This window comes from Nomascus leucogenys, chromosome 23 (genome assembly GCF_006542625.1).
Source record: "Nomascus leucogenys isolate Asia chromosome 23, Asia_NLE_v1, whole genome shotgun sequence".
NCBI classification, from domain to species: domain Eukaryota; kingdom Metazoa; phylum Chordata; class Mammalia; order Primates; family Hylobatidae; genus Nomascus; species Nomascus leucogenys.
Genome location: NC_044403.1, coordinates 23,143,849 through 23,163,528, shown reverse-complemented (window position 1 = coordinate 23,163,528; position 19,680 = coordinate 23,143,849). Strand labels below are relative to the sequence as shown.

Below are 19,680 nucleotides of genomic sequence, written 5' to 3'. Positions count from 1 at the left end.
ACTCCTGACCTTAGGTGATCCGCCCGCCTCGGCCTCCCAAAGTGCTGGGATTACAGGCGTGAGCCACCGCGCCCGGCTAGAAAGTGAATCATTTCTATATTTGATTGTACGTGAAGCCCTCGGTAGTCCTTACTGACATCACGTCTCCTTTGGACCTTGATTACACTCCGTGTCCTTCATCTGACTTCTCTCTTCAGATTCCTGAGTCACGCTCTGTTTATGTTGCTGTTCAGGAGCGAACTGCGGCGCCGCCCAAACACTGTGACGCCAGCGCGGGAGGAGGGCCGCGGGAGGGGCCGCAGAACGCGCAGAGGGCACGGTGCAAGCACGGGACAGCTCTGCATTGGCCAAAGGGATCCCAGGAGGCCTGGCCCTCTTTTCTCCTGAGGCTGGATCCCAACCAGCAGGAAAAGCCTGGATTTTCGCCTTTTGTATTTGTTTTGGGGCCCAACCAAGAAAACCAGTGGAGGGGGAATAAAACATGTTTAAATCTTTTTTTTGGTCTTAAAACCATCTTTAATTTCATAGTCACAAAATAAAACATAACTCGAATGGTTTGATGTTTGCAATGACATCGATTTTGAAAAAGGTTAGCCAGAAAGGAAACGCAGTGAGACAGAGCGCTCGGCCTCCCCCTGCCCTGGGCGCCTGGCGCTTGGAGGGCGGGGCGGGGCACGAGGGGTGACGTCACAGCCCGACGCGCCACCCGGCTGTTTTTGTGCTCCCAGCTCTAGCGAAAAGCCACCGGTATTTCTCCACCTGGCTCTCCTCTACCTCCAGGCAGGCTCACCGAGATCCCCTCTCCGAACCTCCCCTGCACACTCGGCCCAGCGCTGTTGCCCCCGGAGCGGACGTTTCTGCAGCTATTCTGAGCACACCTTGACGTCGGCGGAGGGAGCGGGACAGGGTCAGCGGCGAAGGAGGCAGGGCCCGCGCGGGGATCTCGGAAGTCCTGCGGTGCATCATGAAATTCCAGTACAAGGAGGACCATCCCTTTGAGTATCGGAAAAAGGAAGGAGAAAAGATCCGGAAGAAATATCCGGACAGGGTCCCGGTGAGTGTAGAGGAGCAGGGAGATGGGTGGGGAAGGGCCCGCGGGGGCGGGGGCGGGGAGTCGAGATGGCTTCCCTGGGGCGCCCAGGCGGCTCTGGAGAAGGGAGGTTCCGAGAATTACTTAATCCTGAACGCCCTTCAGTGCCAGAGCCAATGGACGTCCAGACTGTGGAGCTTTTAAAACCCCCTATGCCTGGGCCCCGAACCCCACTTCAGGGCTGACGGCGTTTTGGGGGCCGAGCCGCCGTCTTCAGTGACTCAGCAACCCACACACGGTCTCAGCAACCGAGACCGTGTGTGGGTTGAGGTGCACAAAATAGGGCCCCTGTGGGCGAGAGTGGTCAGATCGGGGCCATGGATTGGCTGCCTTTACGAACGCAGGGACTTTGTGCTGTGCGGTGAGGTTTGCGCAAACCCAGTCGATTTCTGCCTTGGCTGGTTCTCCTTTAATGAAGTTGACTTTGGCTCTCATATCATTGGTCTCGGGAGGAAAAGGTTCAGAAGCTATTCAGTTCTTTTCTTGCATTACAGGGGGGTAGGGGAGCACCAGACAGCCCTGGCCTGGAAAACAAGGTCACGCTCTCTGCCCAACAGCCCTCTTGCCTCATCGTTCTAGGCTCCGGGGCTTGTGTGGGGACAGCCAGCCTCCCCCGTGTTGATTTCTGATCACCTGGTACCTGGTCGCGATAAGGCAGGACTGAGACGTTTTTTCTGTTTTGGATACCGGCTTAAGTAGTTAAAACTAGCGCAGGCAGTGAGTAGGAACAGAGAAGTATTAGGTGTCTTTCAGCATCCGGGCGTTTTCCCCATTACCCCCTCCCCCGCCCACTTGCCTGGTGTTTCTGTAATGCACGCTGCGCAGCCGAATTGCAGGGCAGAATATGACTTAAGTGGTAGGGGGACCAGCAGCTGTTGGGTTTTGGAAATGGAGGAGCGGAGATTTTAAAATTATGCTCTTTATCTTCAGGTAGGAACGTTAGTATTACATGTCACATAATGGTAAAATAATTGCTGTTATCTGATGTCTTTTCTTGACTCGCAGCCACTCTGGGTTTCTTCTCTAAAAAAGTCACTAGGGCTCTTCATTCCCCAGGAATTACAAAAGGGTTTTCAGCTTATAGAGAGGTGAGCTAATCCCTTACTCGGGAAAGGATGCTTTACAAATTACTTTCCTGGTTTCTGGACCTTGGATACCTGAAAATTTTGCCCAGTTCTGGTGATACCAATCTTTTGAGCAATGATATTTAAAAAGTACAATCAAGTTTTATTGATAGTTTACCCTAGCGGTATTATAAGTACTCAGTCTGTAATCATTCACTTAATCCTTACATGATTACCCGTTCTACAGATGGAGTATTCAAAGCACAAAGAAATGCAGTAACTTTCTAAAGGTTTCACATTGCTGATCTGTGGTTGAGCCGGAATTCCAACCCTGTTTGAAGGACTGTGGAGCTCTCGGATATCTTAATCTCCATGCCATATTGTTTCTCAGTTTCTAATGTAGTTGTATTAACCAGAATTAATGACGTGCTGTGGACTTTACACTGTTAAGTATTGGAAACAGATAAATATTTATGTGTATTCACTGTGAATATTTTAGAGCATTCTGTTCTTTTCCTGCTCATAGTTTGGTGTTAAATGTTTTACTCCTGTGATAATTTTTAAGCCATTAAGACTGTCACTCAGATTTCAGCTTCCCTAGGGTTATGTTTTAACCGTGGTGAGCTGCTCCCAATGTGCCCAGTCTGTGACCTTCTTTTTAGTTATGACGCAGGTTCTTTGATTTGGTTCTAGTTCTGGGAATTCATTGCATCCTCGGGCAGAACTCTTAATCTTGCTGTGCTAGAGTGCCTTGTTTACAGAAAAGAGGGTTATAGTAATGATTCCTAAAGCCCATTCCAGCTTGACCATTGGTGTTATTAAAGCAATGGCGTACCCTGACTGCTCGCATAACCAGAACTTAGCCCCACCAATATTTCTTCAGAGCTAACGTTGAAAAGAAGAGGTGTGCTTGTGCCTTCAGAGAGGAAGGGTTGGTGGGATCTTGAAATTATCTTCAAAGATACAACATACCAAAAAAACTGTTAGGAACAGATTGTCTTATTTTAAAAATTCATAACCCTACTGAGTATTAGTCACATTTTACAAATGAGGAAAACTGAGACCCAAAGAGGCAAAGCATCTAGCCCAGGGGTCTACCATAGTGAGGAGTAGAGTTGGGATTCCTGGAAACTTAACCTTGGTTCTGGGAAACCAATACTTTAATGATTACCCCTCCCCCCTTATCTTCCTCTCCAAACCCCTCCCTTCCCTCCAGGTATTGCTGTCTGCTTTATCATTTTCTTTTTCTGTCTTCCTTTGTGGTTTTTATCTCTTATTGCTAGGTCTCAGAGTTCCTTTGGGGCACAATGCTAGCCTCTTTCTGCCTTTTCCTTTTAATTCCTGGCTTACATTACCCTATTTCAGTTTTTATTTTTAAATTTAAAATGTCATCATGTCCCTCTGGTCTTCCTGGTTCAGGATTTTTTCTACAAGAACACAAAACAAGTTTTTTGTTGTTGTTGTTTTGTTTTTTAACTAATTTTAATCTGTTCCTTTTAAAAGGTTCAACCCCCCCCCCCCAGTTAATTATGTTAGATAATTCTTTATAATTTACGAAGCATTTTCATGTAAAATTTTATTAATTACTCACATTCACATCATATCAATACCATGACTTTGTTAAAGATGTGTTAGAAAGTGTTCTTTTCAAGCTGGGCACGGTGGCTCACACCTGTAATCCCAGTACTTCCGGAGGCTGAGGCCCGTGGAGCGGTTGAGGTCAGGAGTTCGAAACCAGCCTGGCATCATGGTGAAACCTCATCTCTACTAAAAAATACAAAAATTAGCCGGGCGTGGTGGCATGCGCCTGTAATCCCTGCTACTCCCGAGGCTGAGGCAGGAGGTGGAGGTTGCAGTGATCCGAGATCAGGACACTGCACTCCAGCCCAGGCGACAAACGTGACACTTGACCTCAAAAACAAAAAGTTACTGGAACACTGAACCTGAGAGAGAGGTTACGTGACCTGTTGAAGGTCACACAGCCTCTAAGAAATACTCGTACAGTGTTTTTTTTTCTGCGTCTTCACTTTTTTTTTCTGCATTTCCCATATCTTCTAACTAAAATGACTATATTTTCTTTTCTTTTTTCTTTTTTCGAGACCGAGTTTTGCTCTTGTTGCCCAGGCTGGAGTGTAGTGGCACGATCTCGGCTCACCGCAACCTCTGCCTCCCAGGTTCATGGGATTCTCCTGCCTCAGCCTTCCTGAGTAGCTGGGATTACAGGCATGCGTCACAACGCCTGGCTAATTTTGTATTTTTAGTAGAGATGGGGTTTCTCTATGTTGGTCAGGCTGGTCTCGAACTCCCGACCTCAGATGATCCGCCCGCCTTGGCCTCCCAAAGTGCTGGGATTACAGGTGTGAGCCATTGCGCCTGGCAATGATTATATTTTCTAAACTAAAAGTCTAAAGGTCATGATTTTACAATAGATATTTTCTGTTTGGTAAGTTTTAGTTTATAAAAAAGATCTTTTAAATTTTTATAAATCTAGTACAGAAATACATGATTTTTATACAACTTGAACTATAGAAGTATACAACGTAGACATAAATCCCTTAAAACCCTAACAATCAAAAGCCTAAAGCTCATGATTTTATAATAGATATTTTCTGTTTGGGAAGTTTTAGTGTATAAAAAAATCTTTTATATTTTTATAGATCTAGTACAGAAAAACATGATCTTTATTAGAAGTATATAATGTGGACATTGAAAATCCCTTAAAGTCGTAACATAATCAATATCTATAAATGGCTTGTACCGACATCATATTATAGGATATCATTGTCAGACTTGTTTTAACACTTTCTTTTCCATTTAATAATGTTTGAACAACGTTTACAGTTCTTGGAAATTTTGACAAAGTATAAGATTTAAACCACATTATTGGTACCTTTAATAAATGGTATTTATTAGAAATAATAACTTATAGGTGATCAGGACCATATGAGAAAACCCAGTTTTCTTGATGCTCTAATTAAATACCAGAAGGTGGCCAGGTACGGTGGCTCACATCTGTAATCCCAGCACTTTGGGAGGCCAAGGCAGGCAGATCACTTGAAGTCAGGAGTTCGAGACCAGCCTGCCTAACATGGTGAAACTGCATCTCTATTAAAAATACAAATACTTAGCCAGGCATGGTGGCGTGTGCATGTAATCCCAGTTACTCAGGAGGCTGAGGCAGGAGAATTGCTTGAACCTGGGAGGTGGAGACTGCAGTGAGCTAAGATGGAGCCACTGCACTCCAGCTTTGGCGACAGCGAGACTTTATCTCAAAGATAAATAAATAAATACCAGTAGGTATATGTCCTATAGTAGATCTTACAGGTAACCTGTAATTACTTAAAATCAAAGTTCTTTTTACTTTTCATCATGTACAATCTCTATTTTTATTTTAGTAATGCAGCTATAACCTCACTAAGGAAGCCCATTTTTTTCATATAATTTTATAAGGGGTGGGGGGATAAGAAATGAAACAGGTGTCCTAGGCCTAGACAGATTCATTTCCAGTAGTAACTAGGCAACTCTAGGGTGTAGAAGGAAAAATACTAGATTGCCTTCTGTAGTTTTCATTCCTACTCTCTTCCTCTCCTTCCAGGTGATTGTAGAGAAGGCTCCAAAAGCCAGGGTGCCTGATCTGGACAAGAGGAAGTACCTAGTGCCCTCTGACCTTACTGGTAATGCTGTTTGCCTCCCCGACCCTTCCTCCCGTGAAAAAGCTCTCTAGATCCTTATTACATGCCTGAGATTGTGAGATGGAGAGGCAGTACATACTTGAAGGAAATGAGTGGGATGCTCCAGAGTTATCTGATTAAAAAATGACTCACGCTGGGCGTGGTGGCTCACGCCTGTAATCCCAGCACTTTGGGAGGCTGAGGTGGGCAGATCACGAGGTCAGGAGATCGATACCATCCTGGCTAACATGGTGAAACCCCGTCTCTAGTAAAAAAAATACAAAAAATTAACTGTGCTTGGTGGCGGGTGCCTATAGTCCCAGCTACTCGGGAGGCTGAGGCAGGAGAATGGTGTGAACCCAGGAGGCGGAGGTTGCAGTGAGCCGAGATTGTGCCACTGCACTCCAGCCTGGGTGACGGAGCGAGACTCTGTCTCAAAAGAAAAAAGACTCAATAGTTATTTCCCATCACCATATCTTGTTGGATTTTGACACAGCAAAGCATAAGATATTGAAAGAAAGGATCAGATGCCCATTATTTAAACCACTTTTAATTTAATTAATTAATTAATTTTTTTTTTTTTTTTTGAGATGGAGTTTTGCTCTTGTAGCCCAGGCTGGAGTACAGTGGTATGATCTCGGCTCACTGCAACCTCCATCTCCTGGGTTCAAGTGATTCTCCTGCCTCAAACTGCCAAGTAGCTGGGATTGCAGGCGCCTGCCACCATGCCCGGCTAATTTTTTTTTTTGTATTTTTAGTAGAGACAGGGTTTCACCATGTTGGCCAGGCTGGTCTTGAACTGCTGAACTCAGGTGATCCACCCGCCTTGGCCTCCCAAAGGGCTGGGATTACAGGCGTGAGCCACCATGCCTGGCCTAAACCAATTTTAAAATTCAGCTTTGGCTGGGTGTGGTGGCTCACACCTGTAATCCCAGCCCTTTGGGAGGCCGAGGCAGGTGGATCATTTGAGGTCAGGAGTTCAAGACCAGCCTGGCCAACATGGTGAAAACCCGTCCCTACTAAAAATACAAAAAAATTAACCAGACCTGGTGGCGGGCGCCTGTAATCCCAGCTACTTTGGGAGGCTGAGGCAGGAGAATCGCTTGAGCCTGGGAGGCAGAGGTTGCTATGATCTGAGATTGTGCCACTACACTCCAGTCTCGGTGACAGAGTGAGACCCTGTCTCAAAAAAATAAAATTTAGGTTTGTGGCCGGACATGGTGGCTCATGCCTGTAATCCCAGCACTTTAGGAGGCAGAAGTGGGCAGATCACCTGAGGTCAGGAGTTCGAGACCAGGCTGGCCAACATGGTGAAACCCTGTCTTCATTAAAAATACAAAAATTAGCTGGGTGTGATGATGGGTGCCTGTAATCCCAGCTATTCAGGAGGCCAAGGCTGGAGAATTGCTTGAACCTGGGAGGCAGAGGTTGCAGTGAGCTGAGATCACTCCACTGCACTCCAGCCTGGGTGACACAGTGAGACTCCGCCTCAAAAAAAAAAAAAAAACCCCAAAAATTCAGCTTTGTTAATTATGATACCAATTTGTTCCGAAGAGAAAACCAGTCTGGTTTCTTGAGAGGATTATATTTTAGAGTTTCCTGATTAAATACATCTTCTTAAGCTACATTTTTTCAAAATAAGTTTTGTAGATTTTGTTTGGGATTATAAGACGTATATTCATTGTCGGGTGTGGTGGCTCATGCCTGTAATCCCAGCACTTTGGGAGGCTGAGGTGGGCGGATCACCAGGTCAGAAGTTTGAGACCAGCCTGGCCAACATGGTGAAACCCTGTCTCTACTAAAAATACAAAAGTTAGCCAGGCATGGTGGCACGTGCCTGTAATCCCAGGTACTTGGGAGGCTGAGGCAGGAGAATCGCTTGAACCTGGGGAGGCGGAGATTGCAGTGAGCCGAGATTGCGCCATTGCACTCCAGCCTGGGTGACACAGTAGAACTCTGTCTCGGGGGAAAAAAAAAAGACATATATTCAGTCTTCATCAGGATCCTTAATGGAATACACACTGCATCCAGGAGACACTGGAAAGATTTTGTTGATTTGCTCCAGAGTTAACAGGTTTGAATATCAGCCATCTAGAAAATTTTCAGTATCTCAGGTAAAGGCAAAGCATTGAACCTTGTTTAATGCCCCAACACTGAGTTGAGTGACTGTGCTAAGATGACCAGAGTCCAGTGGACCCCTTTCCATTGCTAAGTTTTTCTTAGGGTGGGTCTGGGGATGGAAAGTGTTTCAAGTTGGGTTTAGACAATGATGGGAATGTTTTGGTCTGGATGCACATGGTATTCCTTCAACGTAGTCCTCAGGCTTTGAGTGGCTATGCTAACATGAGGTCTGAGATTGAATAAGGGGAAAGGAGGAATAAACTCCACTATGGCATGTCAGGGACTGTGCAGGCTTCTGAGTTTCCCTTTTTATTTTGAAAGCTCCAGGCCGGTATTTGGCTCTTCTTAGGTGGTATATAAAGCTGGTACTGACTCTAAGGGGAAAAAATGCAATTGAATTTTTTTCCAGGACTTACCCTTCTACTAATTCCTTGTTTTCTTCCTTTCCTGTCTGCCCTTTTCTTCTTCCATCATCCAGTTGGCCAGTTCTACTTCTTAATCCGGAAGAGAATCCACCTGAGACCTGAGGACGCCTTATTCTTCTTTGTCAACAACACCATCCCTCCCACCAGTGCTACCATGGGCCAACTGTATGAGGTAATGGTTCTGGTCACACAATACTGGATGCCGTCCAGTGCAGTCTGGCATCCTCTAGCCCTTGTTCTAGATGTGTTGATAACACATCTGAGAAGTGGGGCAGAAGGTGTTATTTATCCGGATCCTCTTACACATGGCAGTGTAAGGCTCTGAGAGATTAGATACCACTTGTTTTTTAGGGATTAGGCACTCTACTAGATTTAATCCTTTTGAAATCTCTTCTCAGTCTTGTCTGACTATAGTGTTTTAATGCTGGATTGTTTATTGAAACAGCAGGAAGTGATTCCTGATAGCAAAAGTTCCAAAGCGTCAGCCCATCGCAGTTCCTGCTATTCTTGTTGGTAGCATGTAATTTGTAATGCATTCAGAATCCAGTTCATTATTTTACTCCCATTTAGCAACAGATTGAGAAAGCACGTAATAGTAAAGCCAGCTCCTTCTAACTCTGAGGCCAGCCTCTGCCAACTGAAGGATTCTCCCCACAGTCAGCTTCTTCTGTGAACTCTGAAGTTTTGGCTTAAGACAACGACATTGATCTAAACAAGGGGAAACTTTTCTTCTTAGAACAAAACTAAAACTGTGAAACAGATTCCACATTATCTGGGCACAATGAATCAGATAGAATGAAATATAAAATTAAGGCAAAGTCTGTAAATGGATTCATGTCTCAACAGATAACCCAGGAGGAATAATTTTTATGTGATGTAGTTTAATTGGAAGTGTCAGAATCTGAGGAAACTATAGTGAAAGACTTTATTATTACTGAAAATATAACCTAGGATTATAACTATTATTTTTTGCAGTATTTTGCATAAGCTGCTTCCTTCTCATTGTGCCCCATTAATGAATTACATAAACTTCTGATAATCCTGAATCTAACTTTTATTGCATAGCATATATTCCCTGTTAGTATATGTCTCATTATATATCCATCTGTGGTATCTATGTTCCCCTTGCTAGGAGTGAGCTCTTTAAGAGTGAGGACTGTGCCCTAGTCATCTTCATATCCCTGATACCTGTGTGTAATATGTTTTCAATGAAGGATTTTTGTTTGTGAACTCAGAGCTCAAAGTGTAATTCCAACCACTTCTCCTTATCCTTTGCTCCTCTTTTAAAAGGGGACTAATGATACCTTCCATACCTGCTTTACAAGGCTGTGTGAGGCTCAGCATCTTAGAGCTAATGAATGAATATGTTTTCTAAACTGTTGTCTTATCTCTTCCCCTAGGACAATCATGAGGAAGACTATTTTCTGTATGTGGCCTACAGTGATGAGAGTGTCTATGGGAAATGAGTGGTTGGAAGCCCAGCAGATGGGAGCACCTGGACTTGGGGGTAGGGGAGGGGTGTGTGTGCGACTTGGGGAAAGAGGGTGGCTCCCACCGCAAGGAGACAGAAGGTGAAGACATCTAGAAACATTACACTGCACACACCGTCATCACATTTTCACATGCTCAATTGATACTTTTTGCTGCTTCCTCAGCCCAGGGAGAAAGCATGTCAGGACAGAGCTGTTGGATTGGCTTTGATAGAGGAATGGGGATGATGTCATTTTACAGCATTCCTGAGATTTAATTTTTGTGCAGTTTCATAGAAGGGTCAGGAGGTGGACAAATTGGGGCCAGAGATGATGGCAGTCCAGCAGCAACTCCCTGTGCTCCCTTCTCTTTGGGCAGAGATTCTATTTTTGACATTTGCACAAGACAGGTAGGGAAAGGGGACTTGTGGTAGTGGACCATACCTGGGGACCAAAAGAGACCCGCTGTAATTGATGCATTGTGGCCCCTGATCTTCCCTGTCTCACACTTCTTTTCTCCCATCCTGGTTGCAATCTCACTCAAACATCACAGTACCACCCCAGGGGTGGCAGTAGACAACAACCCAGAAATTTAGACAGGGATCTCTTACCTTTGGAAAGTAGGGGTTGGGCATGAAGGTGGTTATGATTAAGAAGATCGTTTTGTTATTAAATAGCATTAAACTGGAATTGACAAGAGTGTTGAGCATCTCTGTCTAACCTGCTCTTTCTCTTCGGTGCCCCTTATCTCACCCCTTCCTTGGAATTTAGTAAGTCTCAGGCATTTCCAATTGTAGACTAAAACCACTCTTAGCATCTCCTCTAGTATTTTCCATGTATCAGGACAGAGATATCTTATGCAGGGAGGGGGCAAGTATGAAGTAAGGTAATTATATACTACTCACATTCAGGATTCTTGCTCCCATGCTGCTGTCCCTTCAGGTTCACATGCACAGGAATGCTATATGATGGCCAGCTGCTTCCCTCCTTGGTTATCATCCACTGCAGCTGCTAGTTAGAAAGGTTTGGAGGGATGACTTTTAGTAAATCATGGGGATTTTACTGATTTATTTTCACTTGGGGTTTTGTGGGGTGGGAGTGGGGAGCAGGAATTGCACTCAGACATGACATTTCAATTCATCTCTGCTAATGAAAAGGGTCCTTCCTCTTGGGGGAAATCTGTGTGTCAGTTCTGTCAGCTGCAAGTTCTTGTATAATGAAGTCAATGCCATCAGGCCAAGGAAATAAAATAATTGCGTACCTTAAAAATCCACTGAGTTCAGCAATGTTGCCTTTATTTTGTATGTATTAGAATATATGATATGTGGACTCACTGAACAAAAGAACTAAGTGGGAAAAGCTGTTAGTGATGAATGTTCACATATGGTCAGACCCATATATGTTTACTCAGCTCTTTGGTGAGCAGGAGTTGCTGTTCAAGGGTGAATGTTAATGCTGGGGCAGTGTGCCTGCTGCATTGGTGGGGTGTGTGTGTGTGTGTGTGTGTGTGTGTGTGTGTGTGTGTGTGTGTGTGATTTTCTCCTCCAAAGATAAGTGCATTGTCACTGTTCTATGTGTTTCTGAAAGCTGAAGGTGGAAGACTGCCTACATAGAGTGTAAGGGGTGGGCTGTGCTAATTACAAATGCAGATGTCTAGGCCATCTCCCAGATTTAGCTGACTCAGAATCTAAGCGTAGGTGTCTAATTTTTAACAAGCTCCTGATATGACTGCTGCACCCTGAAGTTTGAGCGTCATTGCTTTTTGCACCAGGTTTTGCTGTAGGTCCCAACCACACCTTACTCTCTCCATTACAACTTGGTCAGTCTAAAGCCACCATCTCCCAAAGCAGCAAATAGCACCTAAGCAAGGCTCCTGGCATCAGAACAAGCTTGGTGTCTTCTGACCCTATGAAAGTCTTGTTCAGTCATTCAGGAACGAATATGTGGGTGGGCTTTGAGCATGCAAGTTATATGAGAGAATGGAAAACAGATTAATGAAAACTTCTTTCATGAAGAACCTTAAGACCCATCTCTAACCCTCTCTAATCTCTTGCAGTCATATCCCCAAGTGATGTCTACCTCTGTAGAAAGTTACGGAATATATCAAGGTCACCGAAAAGGAAGTAGGAAGTTATAAAAGATCCATGCCAAGCAGCACCACATGCAGAAAATTATGTAAGATTACGGAATTTTGATGAAGGCATTGAAAATGGACACTTGCCCCTACTGACAAAAATATAAAGGTGCTGTTCCCTAATAAAGCCAAAAGGAAGCTAATATTTGAGTTAAGATGTGAACTGTATTTTGAAGCTAACAGACTTATCTACTACCTAGGAATGAGACTGGATGAATATTTAAAAGAAAGCAAACACATGACAGATCCTAACCCTCTGTACACATCGGAAACAGTCCCTGTAGGGGAAGAGACTGTAGGCCATTGCTAAACCAAAGAGATAGTTTGAATTCAGGGGCTGTGTCTCTCCCAGGTAGGCTTTGCTTATTTGGGGCCTACTTATTTCTGGATTTTCCTAAGGAACAAATTTTATCCTTGGATAGGACATTAGATACCATTTTAGACAAGCTGTCTGATTTTACGGAACAATGGAGTTTAAGTAACAGCCAAGTTCAGAGGCAAAGTCACACCAGCTGTTTTGGCAGTCTGAATTGGATTTGGCACTTTACTGAAGGTCAGTGCTTCTCAGCGCCACTTCCATGTTTTCTGCTAGTCAAGCTTTTAATGCTTTGTGCTGTCAGGCCATTGTGAGGCTTGTCATGAGCTAAAAGTAGTTTAAGAAGCCCTTCATTAACCTGGCCCAGTGTTCCATGTTAGATTAGTTAGATAGTTAGATTGGCTTACTCTGATTGACTTGCTTCTCTCTGGGGATAAAGGTTGAATGATGTGTCAAATGAGATTAGGGAGGCCAATATGACATGAACATCAAAGATGAGTGAGTCCGTAGCTCTTCCATACTCTTTGGTAGAAAGAGCTCAAATATATGTAGGGTAAGCATACCTCTAAGTTTGCCAAGGATAGTCTTGAATTATGCCTGTTGTCCCGATTGATTAATTAGTAGTTCCTTATTTCACTGTCACATGACCCCCCATTGGACACAATATGTGGTCACTGTATGTAGTATAAAAATTGAAGCCTCTTCCATCAAGAGAGACACAATGCCTGTGCCATCCAGGTTTGGTGCTCCCCAGTATGGCTCTTACCCTGTCAGGTGGAGGGAGACTAGACAAATCCTTCTACTTGTGAATGGCAGTCTATTCTGCTTTTCTTGATTTTTCCCCCAACCCTGACTTGTTTTCCTCTTTCAAAGCATTGTGCTTTCAAAGCATTGTTAAATTTTTTTACTGTATTGTGCAATCAGAAGTTAAGATCACAAAAGAACAAAGCAAATTATGATTAATGTACAGCAGTAACCAGGCAGACAAGATCACTGCCTCATGCACTGCCTCATCACTATATAATATGAATAGAGCCCCCTCAGAGTGGTGCAGTGCAGTCCCCTGGTCACTGCAGTGGCCCTTTGGTCACAAATCTTGTCAGTTACAGTTGCCTTGAGAATGTTACACTTACTAAGCTTACAATTCTGCATTCTATTGGTACTGGTACCATCAGAACAGGTATGCTGTAATTTTGAAGTGGTGTGTGGAGGGGGGCCGTGCGTATCCACCTGCCCATGGGTACAGCATCAAGTCAGCTGTAATAATGAAAAATTCAGTCATTTTGGAAAATGAATTGGTTGATAAATTCATATTCTTGTACAAAATTTGTAATTAACTATTTCTAGCTGTGGTTTCTTTTTACTTTGCCAGATTTAAACAAGCTACAAACATTTATTTAACTAGTTATTTTTAGCTGCATGAAACTACCAAATATTTCAGAAACAAGTCCATTTTGCCATTGGTGGTTCTGAGTCCAGGCTGTCTGAGTAATGAATTCCCTCCTCACCTATGCCCGCTGCCCAGTGGCCCACCCTTTTGTTTACCTTTGATAACTAGCTCAACAACAACAACAAAAAGTCCACACACACAAATACTAGAACCCCTGTTCCAAAAGCTGTGACTGATGATCTCAGCTTTGTTACCTTGTGTAGGGCCCTGCCTCATTTTCTTTTCCTTTTTTTTTTCCCTCCCGGTTATGGGCACTTCTTAAGTACATGTACCCATGGCTGGATTATTTTCAGAGTTTGAAATAACAGGAAGTAATCACCCTTAGAAGTAGTCAAATGATATTTCACTGTGCCATTGTGCAGGTGTGCATGTTTTCATTGTTCTGACTAACAGACAAGTCATTCTCCTGATGTGTTTTCATCAGTGTGGGGCCATCTATTTCAATAGTTCTGTTTTCAAAAGCAGTGTATTTAAGACCCTTAGGACTTCTGTTTAGAAGTACTTAGCTCCTAAAACTTGAATAAAGTGATCCTGAACTTTTGGGTAAGAAGTTGAAACATGTTTTCTATTTTTACACTTTTAGTAGGCTCAAAGTTGCTTCATACCATTTAGTAAAAGAAGGATGATGGCTTTATTGCTTCTTTAAGCAATATGCACGTGGTATTCAAAGAATAAAAGTAACAATAAGCCATATTTTACGTGCTAAAATTGGCTAGTTCCTAACCTCCTTCAAGTCTTAGATGTTGTGTCAAGGAGACCAACTCTGAACATCTCTAATATTCCAACACCTTCCCCCCACTTCCCTTTCTCCTAGTCATTCTCAACCTTGATCTTTGTCTTTTTTGCTTAGTAGTGATCATGTAACATAATTTCCTAGTTTATTATGTCTTCTCTGTCTAGATCCTGAGATGCAGGAAGGCAGAAACTTTTTGTGTACTGATATACAAAAATTGGTCAGAACAGTGAATGGCATATGGTTGGCATTCAAAAATATTGAAATAGTAGTTTCTGATAGGACTGAACCACTAGGCAACTTAAATTATCCAGAAAAACATGTTACAAACAGGCCAGTCAAGGAACTTTGGGAAACCCTTGGAGCTTACTAGAAAGATGTTCTGGAGGCAGGAAACAACTTGAATCCCAGCTCTACTGCTTGACTAGAGCTAGGATGTGGGCTATTCTGTCATCTGTACAAATGAAATTTGCATTTCCAGGCTGGGTGCAGTGGCTCATGCTTGTAATCCCAGCACTTTGGGAGGCTGAGGCGATCGGATCACCTGAGATTAGGAGTTCAAGACCAGACTGGCCAACATGGTGAAACTCCGTCTCTACTAAAAATACAAAATACGCCTGTAGTCCCAGCTACTTGGGAGGCTGAGGAAGGAGAACCGCTTGAACCTCAGAGGCGGAGGTTGCAGCGAGCCAAGATTGTGCTGCTGCACTCCAGCCTAGGCAACGAAGCAAGACTCCATGTCAAAAAAAAAAAAGAAAAAATTCTGCATTTCCTTGTCAAGTAGATAAGACAATTACATCATACATTGTTGTGAACACAAGTAAATCCTTTGCAAACCATTAAACAGCATTCTTACATGTTAAGATTCATTTTACTTGAAACTGAAATTGCAATAACTGGCCAGGCGTGGTAGCTCATGCCTGTAATCCCAGCACTTTGGGAGGCCGAGGTAGATGGATCACCTGAAGCCAGGAGTTTGATATCAGCCTGGCCAACATGGTGAAAACCCGTCTCTACTAAAAATACAAAAATTAGCTGGGCATGGGGCATAGTGGTGGGTGCCTGTAATCCCAGCTACTTGGTAGGCTGAGGCAGAGGTTGCAGTGAGTGGAGATTGTGCCATTGCATTCCAGCCTGGGCGACAAGAGCAAAACTCCATCTCAAAAAAAAAAAAAAAAAAGGCAATAACTTAGGCTAGATGGCAGAAATCTTTCTGATTGTTTCTCTTTTTGGTTTATTGGTCACAGCAAATGCAGGATGTGGCATGGATCAAGGAAAACAAAGCAGAATATGCCGAACCGGATAGCTCAAAAGACGGCTCTGACACTGAGGGGGTCTCTTCCTTTCTGTTAGACTCTCCTTTAGCACTGATTTTCTTTTCTTTTTTTTTTTTTTTTTTTTTTTTTTGAGACAGAGTCTTTATTGCCCAGGCTGGAGTTCAGTGGTGTGATCTCAGCTCACTGCAACCTCCAACTCCCAGATTCAAGTAATTCTCCTGCCTCAACCTCCCAAGTAGCTGGTATTTACAGACACGCGTCACCACGCCTGGCTAATTTTTATATTTTTAGTAGAGCTGGAATTTCACCATGTTGGTCAGGATGGTCTTGAGCTCCTGGCCTCAAGTGATCCGCCCGCCTTGGCCTCCCAAAGTGCTGGGATTACAGGCGTGAGCTACTGCACCCAGCCTCAGACTGATTTTCTTGGTAGTAGTAGCTGCTGTGTATCCTCAAAGATGATTACTGTGGGCCTCCTTTTCCACAGCAGCAGGTAAAACCTAGATGTGGGACAGAGTACATCATTTTTTTTCTAGTCCTCTTAGGCTGGAATTAATATCATACATCATTTTAAGCTTATTTTGATATTTTTGGCAAAATAATTACAAAATGTCCAGACAAATATGCTGTACACACATCAACAAATACAACCAACTCCCATCTATTAGTTTTTATATCACCTGGAACAGAATGAACAGGGCGAATTTCTGCCTTCCAAAGAGCATTAGATCAGATATTCTCTGCAATCCAGAGATACTGGGCAGAAGCATTTCTCCCCCTGAGTTCAGTCTAGTGTGGAGGAACAGCTAGTTATAGAATGGCAAATTATATGTCTTTTTTTCTCTCCTTTCTTTTAGTCAACTTTACAATCCCCAAATGGTACATCCCTTAGAGACCCACACTTCAGAAATACCCACAAGTAAGCCAGAAGAGAATTTAAAGGAGAAAAGCAGGGAAAGAGGACAAACCTGTATTGGCGAATTATTATATATAAATTATTGTGCTAGCCATATAATCTTTGAAAATAAACTCTAGTGAATATTTCAATTTAATTTGGCTGCAATAGGAGGGAAGGTTTAGTTTTTCCAAGATTTGGTAGCTGACTAATGTTGACCTATCTAGCAGGATTCAAATCCAGATTATTGCAAATCTCAGGCCTCTGTCCTCTCTATGGTCAAAACCGATTAGGACATCTTAATGATTCCATGTGGGGGTGTGCCAGGAGAAAACATTGAAGCTATAGCCTGTTTCAGTTTTTCTTTGTCACGTTCCCCTGTTCTCTGAGTTGCTTCTGCTTGCTGTTGACACACAGGCTATTTCACACTGCAGGCTTTCTCTGTATATTGGTCTCTATCTGTAATATTCTTCCTTCTGCCATCTGCCCAATGAACTTACTCCAGGAACACCTGGGTGAGGCTTAGGTACAACTACAAGTGACGAGAAAAACTAAAACTCTGGCTCACACAAGATAGTAGTTTATTTTGCTCTCATGTCAAAGCCTAGGTTTCATTATGAGGATTCTTTTCCTGAAACCCAGACTGCTCCTATTGTGACCGGAATTGGTGGGTTCTTGGTCTCACTGACTTCAAGAACGAAGCCGCGGACCCTCGCGGTGAGTGTTATAGCTCTTAAGGTGGCGCGCCTGGAGTTTGTTCCTTCTGATGTTCGGATGTGTTCAGAGTTTCTTCCTTCTGGTGGGTTCCTGGTCTTGCTGGCTCAGGAGTGAAGCTGCAGACCTTCATGGTGAGTGTTACAGCTTTTAAGGCGGCACGTCTGGAGCTGTTCGTTCTTTCCGGTGGGCTCGTGGTCTCGCTAGCTTCAGGAGCGAAGCTGCAGACCTTCGCGGTGAATGTTATAGCTCATAAAAGCACTGCAAACCCAAAGAGTGAGCAGCAGCAAGATTGAGTGCAAAGAGCGAAGGAACAAAGCTTCCAGAGTGGGGAAACCGACCCGAGCGGGTTGCCGCTGGTGGCTTGGGCAGCCTGCTTTTATTCTCTTATCTGGCCCCACCCATGTCCTGCTGATTGGTAGAGCCGAGTGGTCTGTTTTGACAGGGCGCTGATTGGTGCATTTACGATCCCTGAGCTAGACATAAAAGTCCTCCACATCCCCGTCAGATGAGTTAGATACAGAGTATTGACACAAAGGTTCTCGGAGGCCCCACCAGAGCAATTAGATACAGAGTGTTGATTGGTGCATTCACAGACCCTGAGCTAGACACAAGGTGCTGATTGGTGTATTTACAATCCCTGAGCTAGACATAAAGGTTCTCCACATCTCCACCAGACTCAGGAGCCCAGCTGGCTTCACCCAGTGGATCCCGCACCGGGGCTGCAGGTGGAGCTGCCTGCCAGTCTCGTGCCGTGTGCTCACACTCCTCAGCCCTTGGGTGGTAGATGGGACTGGGCGCCGTGGAGCAGGGGGTGGCACTCCTCGGGGAGGCTCCGGCCGCACAGAAGCCCATGGAGGGGGTGGGAGGCTCAGGCATGGCAGGCTGCAGGTCCCGAGCCCTGCCCGGCGGGAAGGCAGCTAAGGTCCGGCGAGAAATAGAGCGCAGCGCCGGTGGGCTGGCACTGCTGGGGGACCCAGTACACTCTCCGCAGCCGCTGGCCCGGGTGCCAAGCCCCTCATTGCCCGGGGCCGGCAGGGCCCGCCGGCTGCTCCAAGTGTGGGGCCCGCGAAGCCCAGGCGCGCCTGGAACTCCACCTGGCCCGCAAGCACTGCGTGCAGCCCCGGTTCCCGCTCGCGCCTCTCCCTCCACACCGCCCCGCAAGCTGAGGGAGCCGGCTCCCGCCTTGGCCAACCCAGAAAGGGGCTTCCACAGTGCAGCGGTGGGCTGAAGGGCTCCCCAAGTGCCGCCAAAGTGGGAGCCCAGGCAGAGGAGGCACCGAGAGGAAGCAAGGGCTATGAGGACTGCCAGCATGTTGTCACCTCTCACTATCATCCACCCCTTCCTATTTAGGTGTGGCCCTCATCTTCAAGGTCAAAGGCAGCATTTATGCCCACTGTGGTCAGATGGGGGAAGAGGTCGAGAAAACAGACCAACTATGTCTTAAAGAAGATAGACATCCTTCTGGCTCAAAATTGTATTATTATGGAAAAAAAGCATAATGGACACTCCTCTATGAACTGGTCCCTAACATCTCCTCCAACACTATCTTGGAAAACCCAGCAACATAATTCTTTGTGCAGCCACTGTATCCTATATTACCATACTTCTGTTAAATCATCCATACATTCTATTTTGCTTTTTTTTTTCTATTGTTTGTTTTGTTTTCAGCATGTATCACTTGCCAGATTGTATTTTAGGTTCCACAAGGACTGGACCACATCTTATTTGTCTCTGTGTCCCTAGTAGTCACCAAGCGATGAGGAGCTAATGATTATTAAATGAAGGAATGAATAAAAGTAAGCATATGAATGCAAGTACTAAGAAAAGAGATTTACTTATTAACTTTTAGAGCTTATCCACCTCAGCTTTTCAACTTAATCTAGACTCTTCTTGTTGAAACATTAAGCATTAATTGCTTAACGAAGCAACTAGGAATCTTATCTCATAGGCTAATTGATATAAACGAGTTAATTCTGCTTTCTGTGTATGTATCTTGACATTGCTTTTTTTTTTTTTTTTTCTGGTAGTTTGTTGTCTTGAGACAGAATATCACTCTGTCGCCCAGGCTAGAGTGCAATGGTGCAATCTCGGCTCACTGCAACCTCCGCCTGCCGGGTTCAAGCAATTCTCCTCCCTCAGCCTCTTTAGTAGCTGGGATTGCAGGTGTACTCCCACGCCTAGCTAATTTTTGTATTTTTGGTAGAGATGGGGTTTCACCATGTTTGCCAGGCTGGTCTAGAACTCCTGGCCTTAAGTGACCTTCCTGCCTTGGTCTCCCAAAGTGTTGGGATTACAGGCGTGAGCCACCACGCCTAGCTGAT

General features: G+C 44.5%; 1 protein-coding gene across 2 annotated transcripts; it reads left to right on the top strand.

Annotated features, from left to right (window-relative positions):
• The first annotated feature begins 670 nt into the window (after positions 1–670).
• GABARAPL1 (GABA type A receptor associated protein like 1) lies at positions 671–11,113 on the top strand. Of its 2 annotated transcripts, XM_012502436.2 has the most exons (4): positions 677–1,054; positions 5,750–5,828; positions 8,425–8,543; positions 9,772–11,113. In XM_012502436.2, the coding sequence occupies exons 1-4, from the start codon at positions 965–967 to the stop codon at positions 9,835–9,837; spliced, it is 354 nt and encodes a 117-aa protein (XP_012357890.1). In that variant the 5' UTR covers positions 677–964; the 3' UTR covers positions 9,838–11,113. The 2 variants fall into 2 exon arrangements, with proteins under 2 accessions (XP_012357886.1, XP_012357890.1); XM_012502432.2 differs by lacking the exon at positions 9,772–11,113 and having other exon boundaries at positions 671–1,054; positions 8,425–9,765.
• The last annotated feature ends 8,567 nt before the right edge of the window (positions 11,114–19,680 follow it).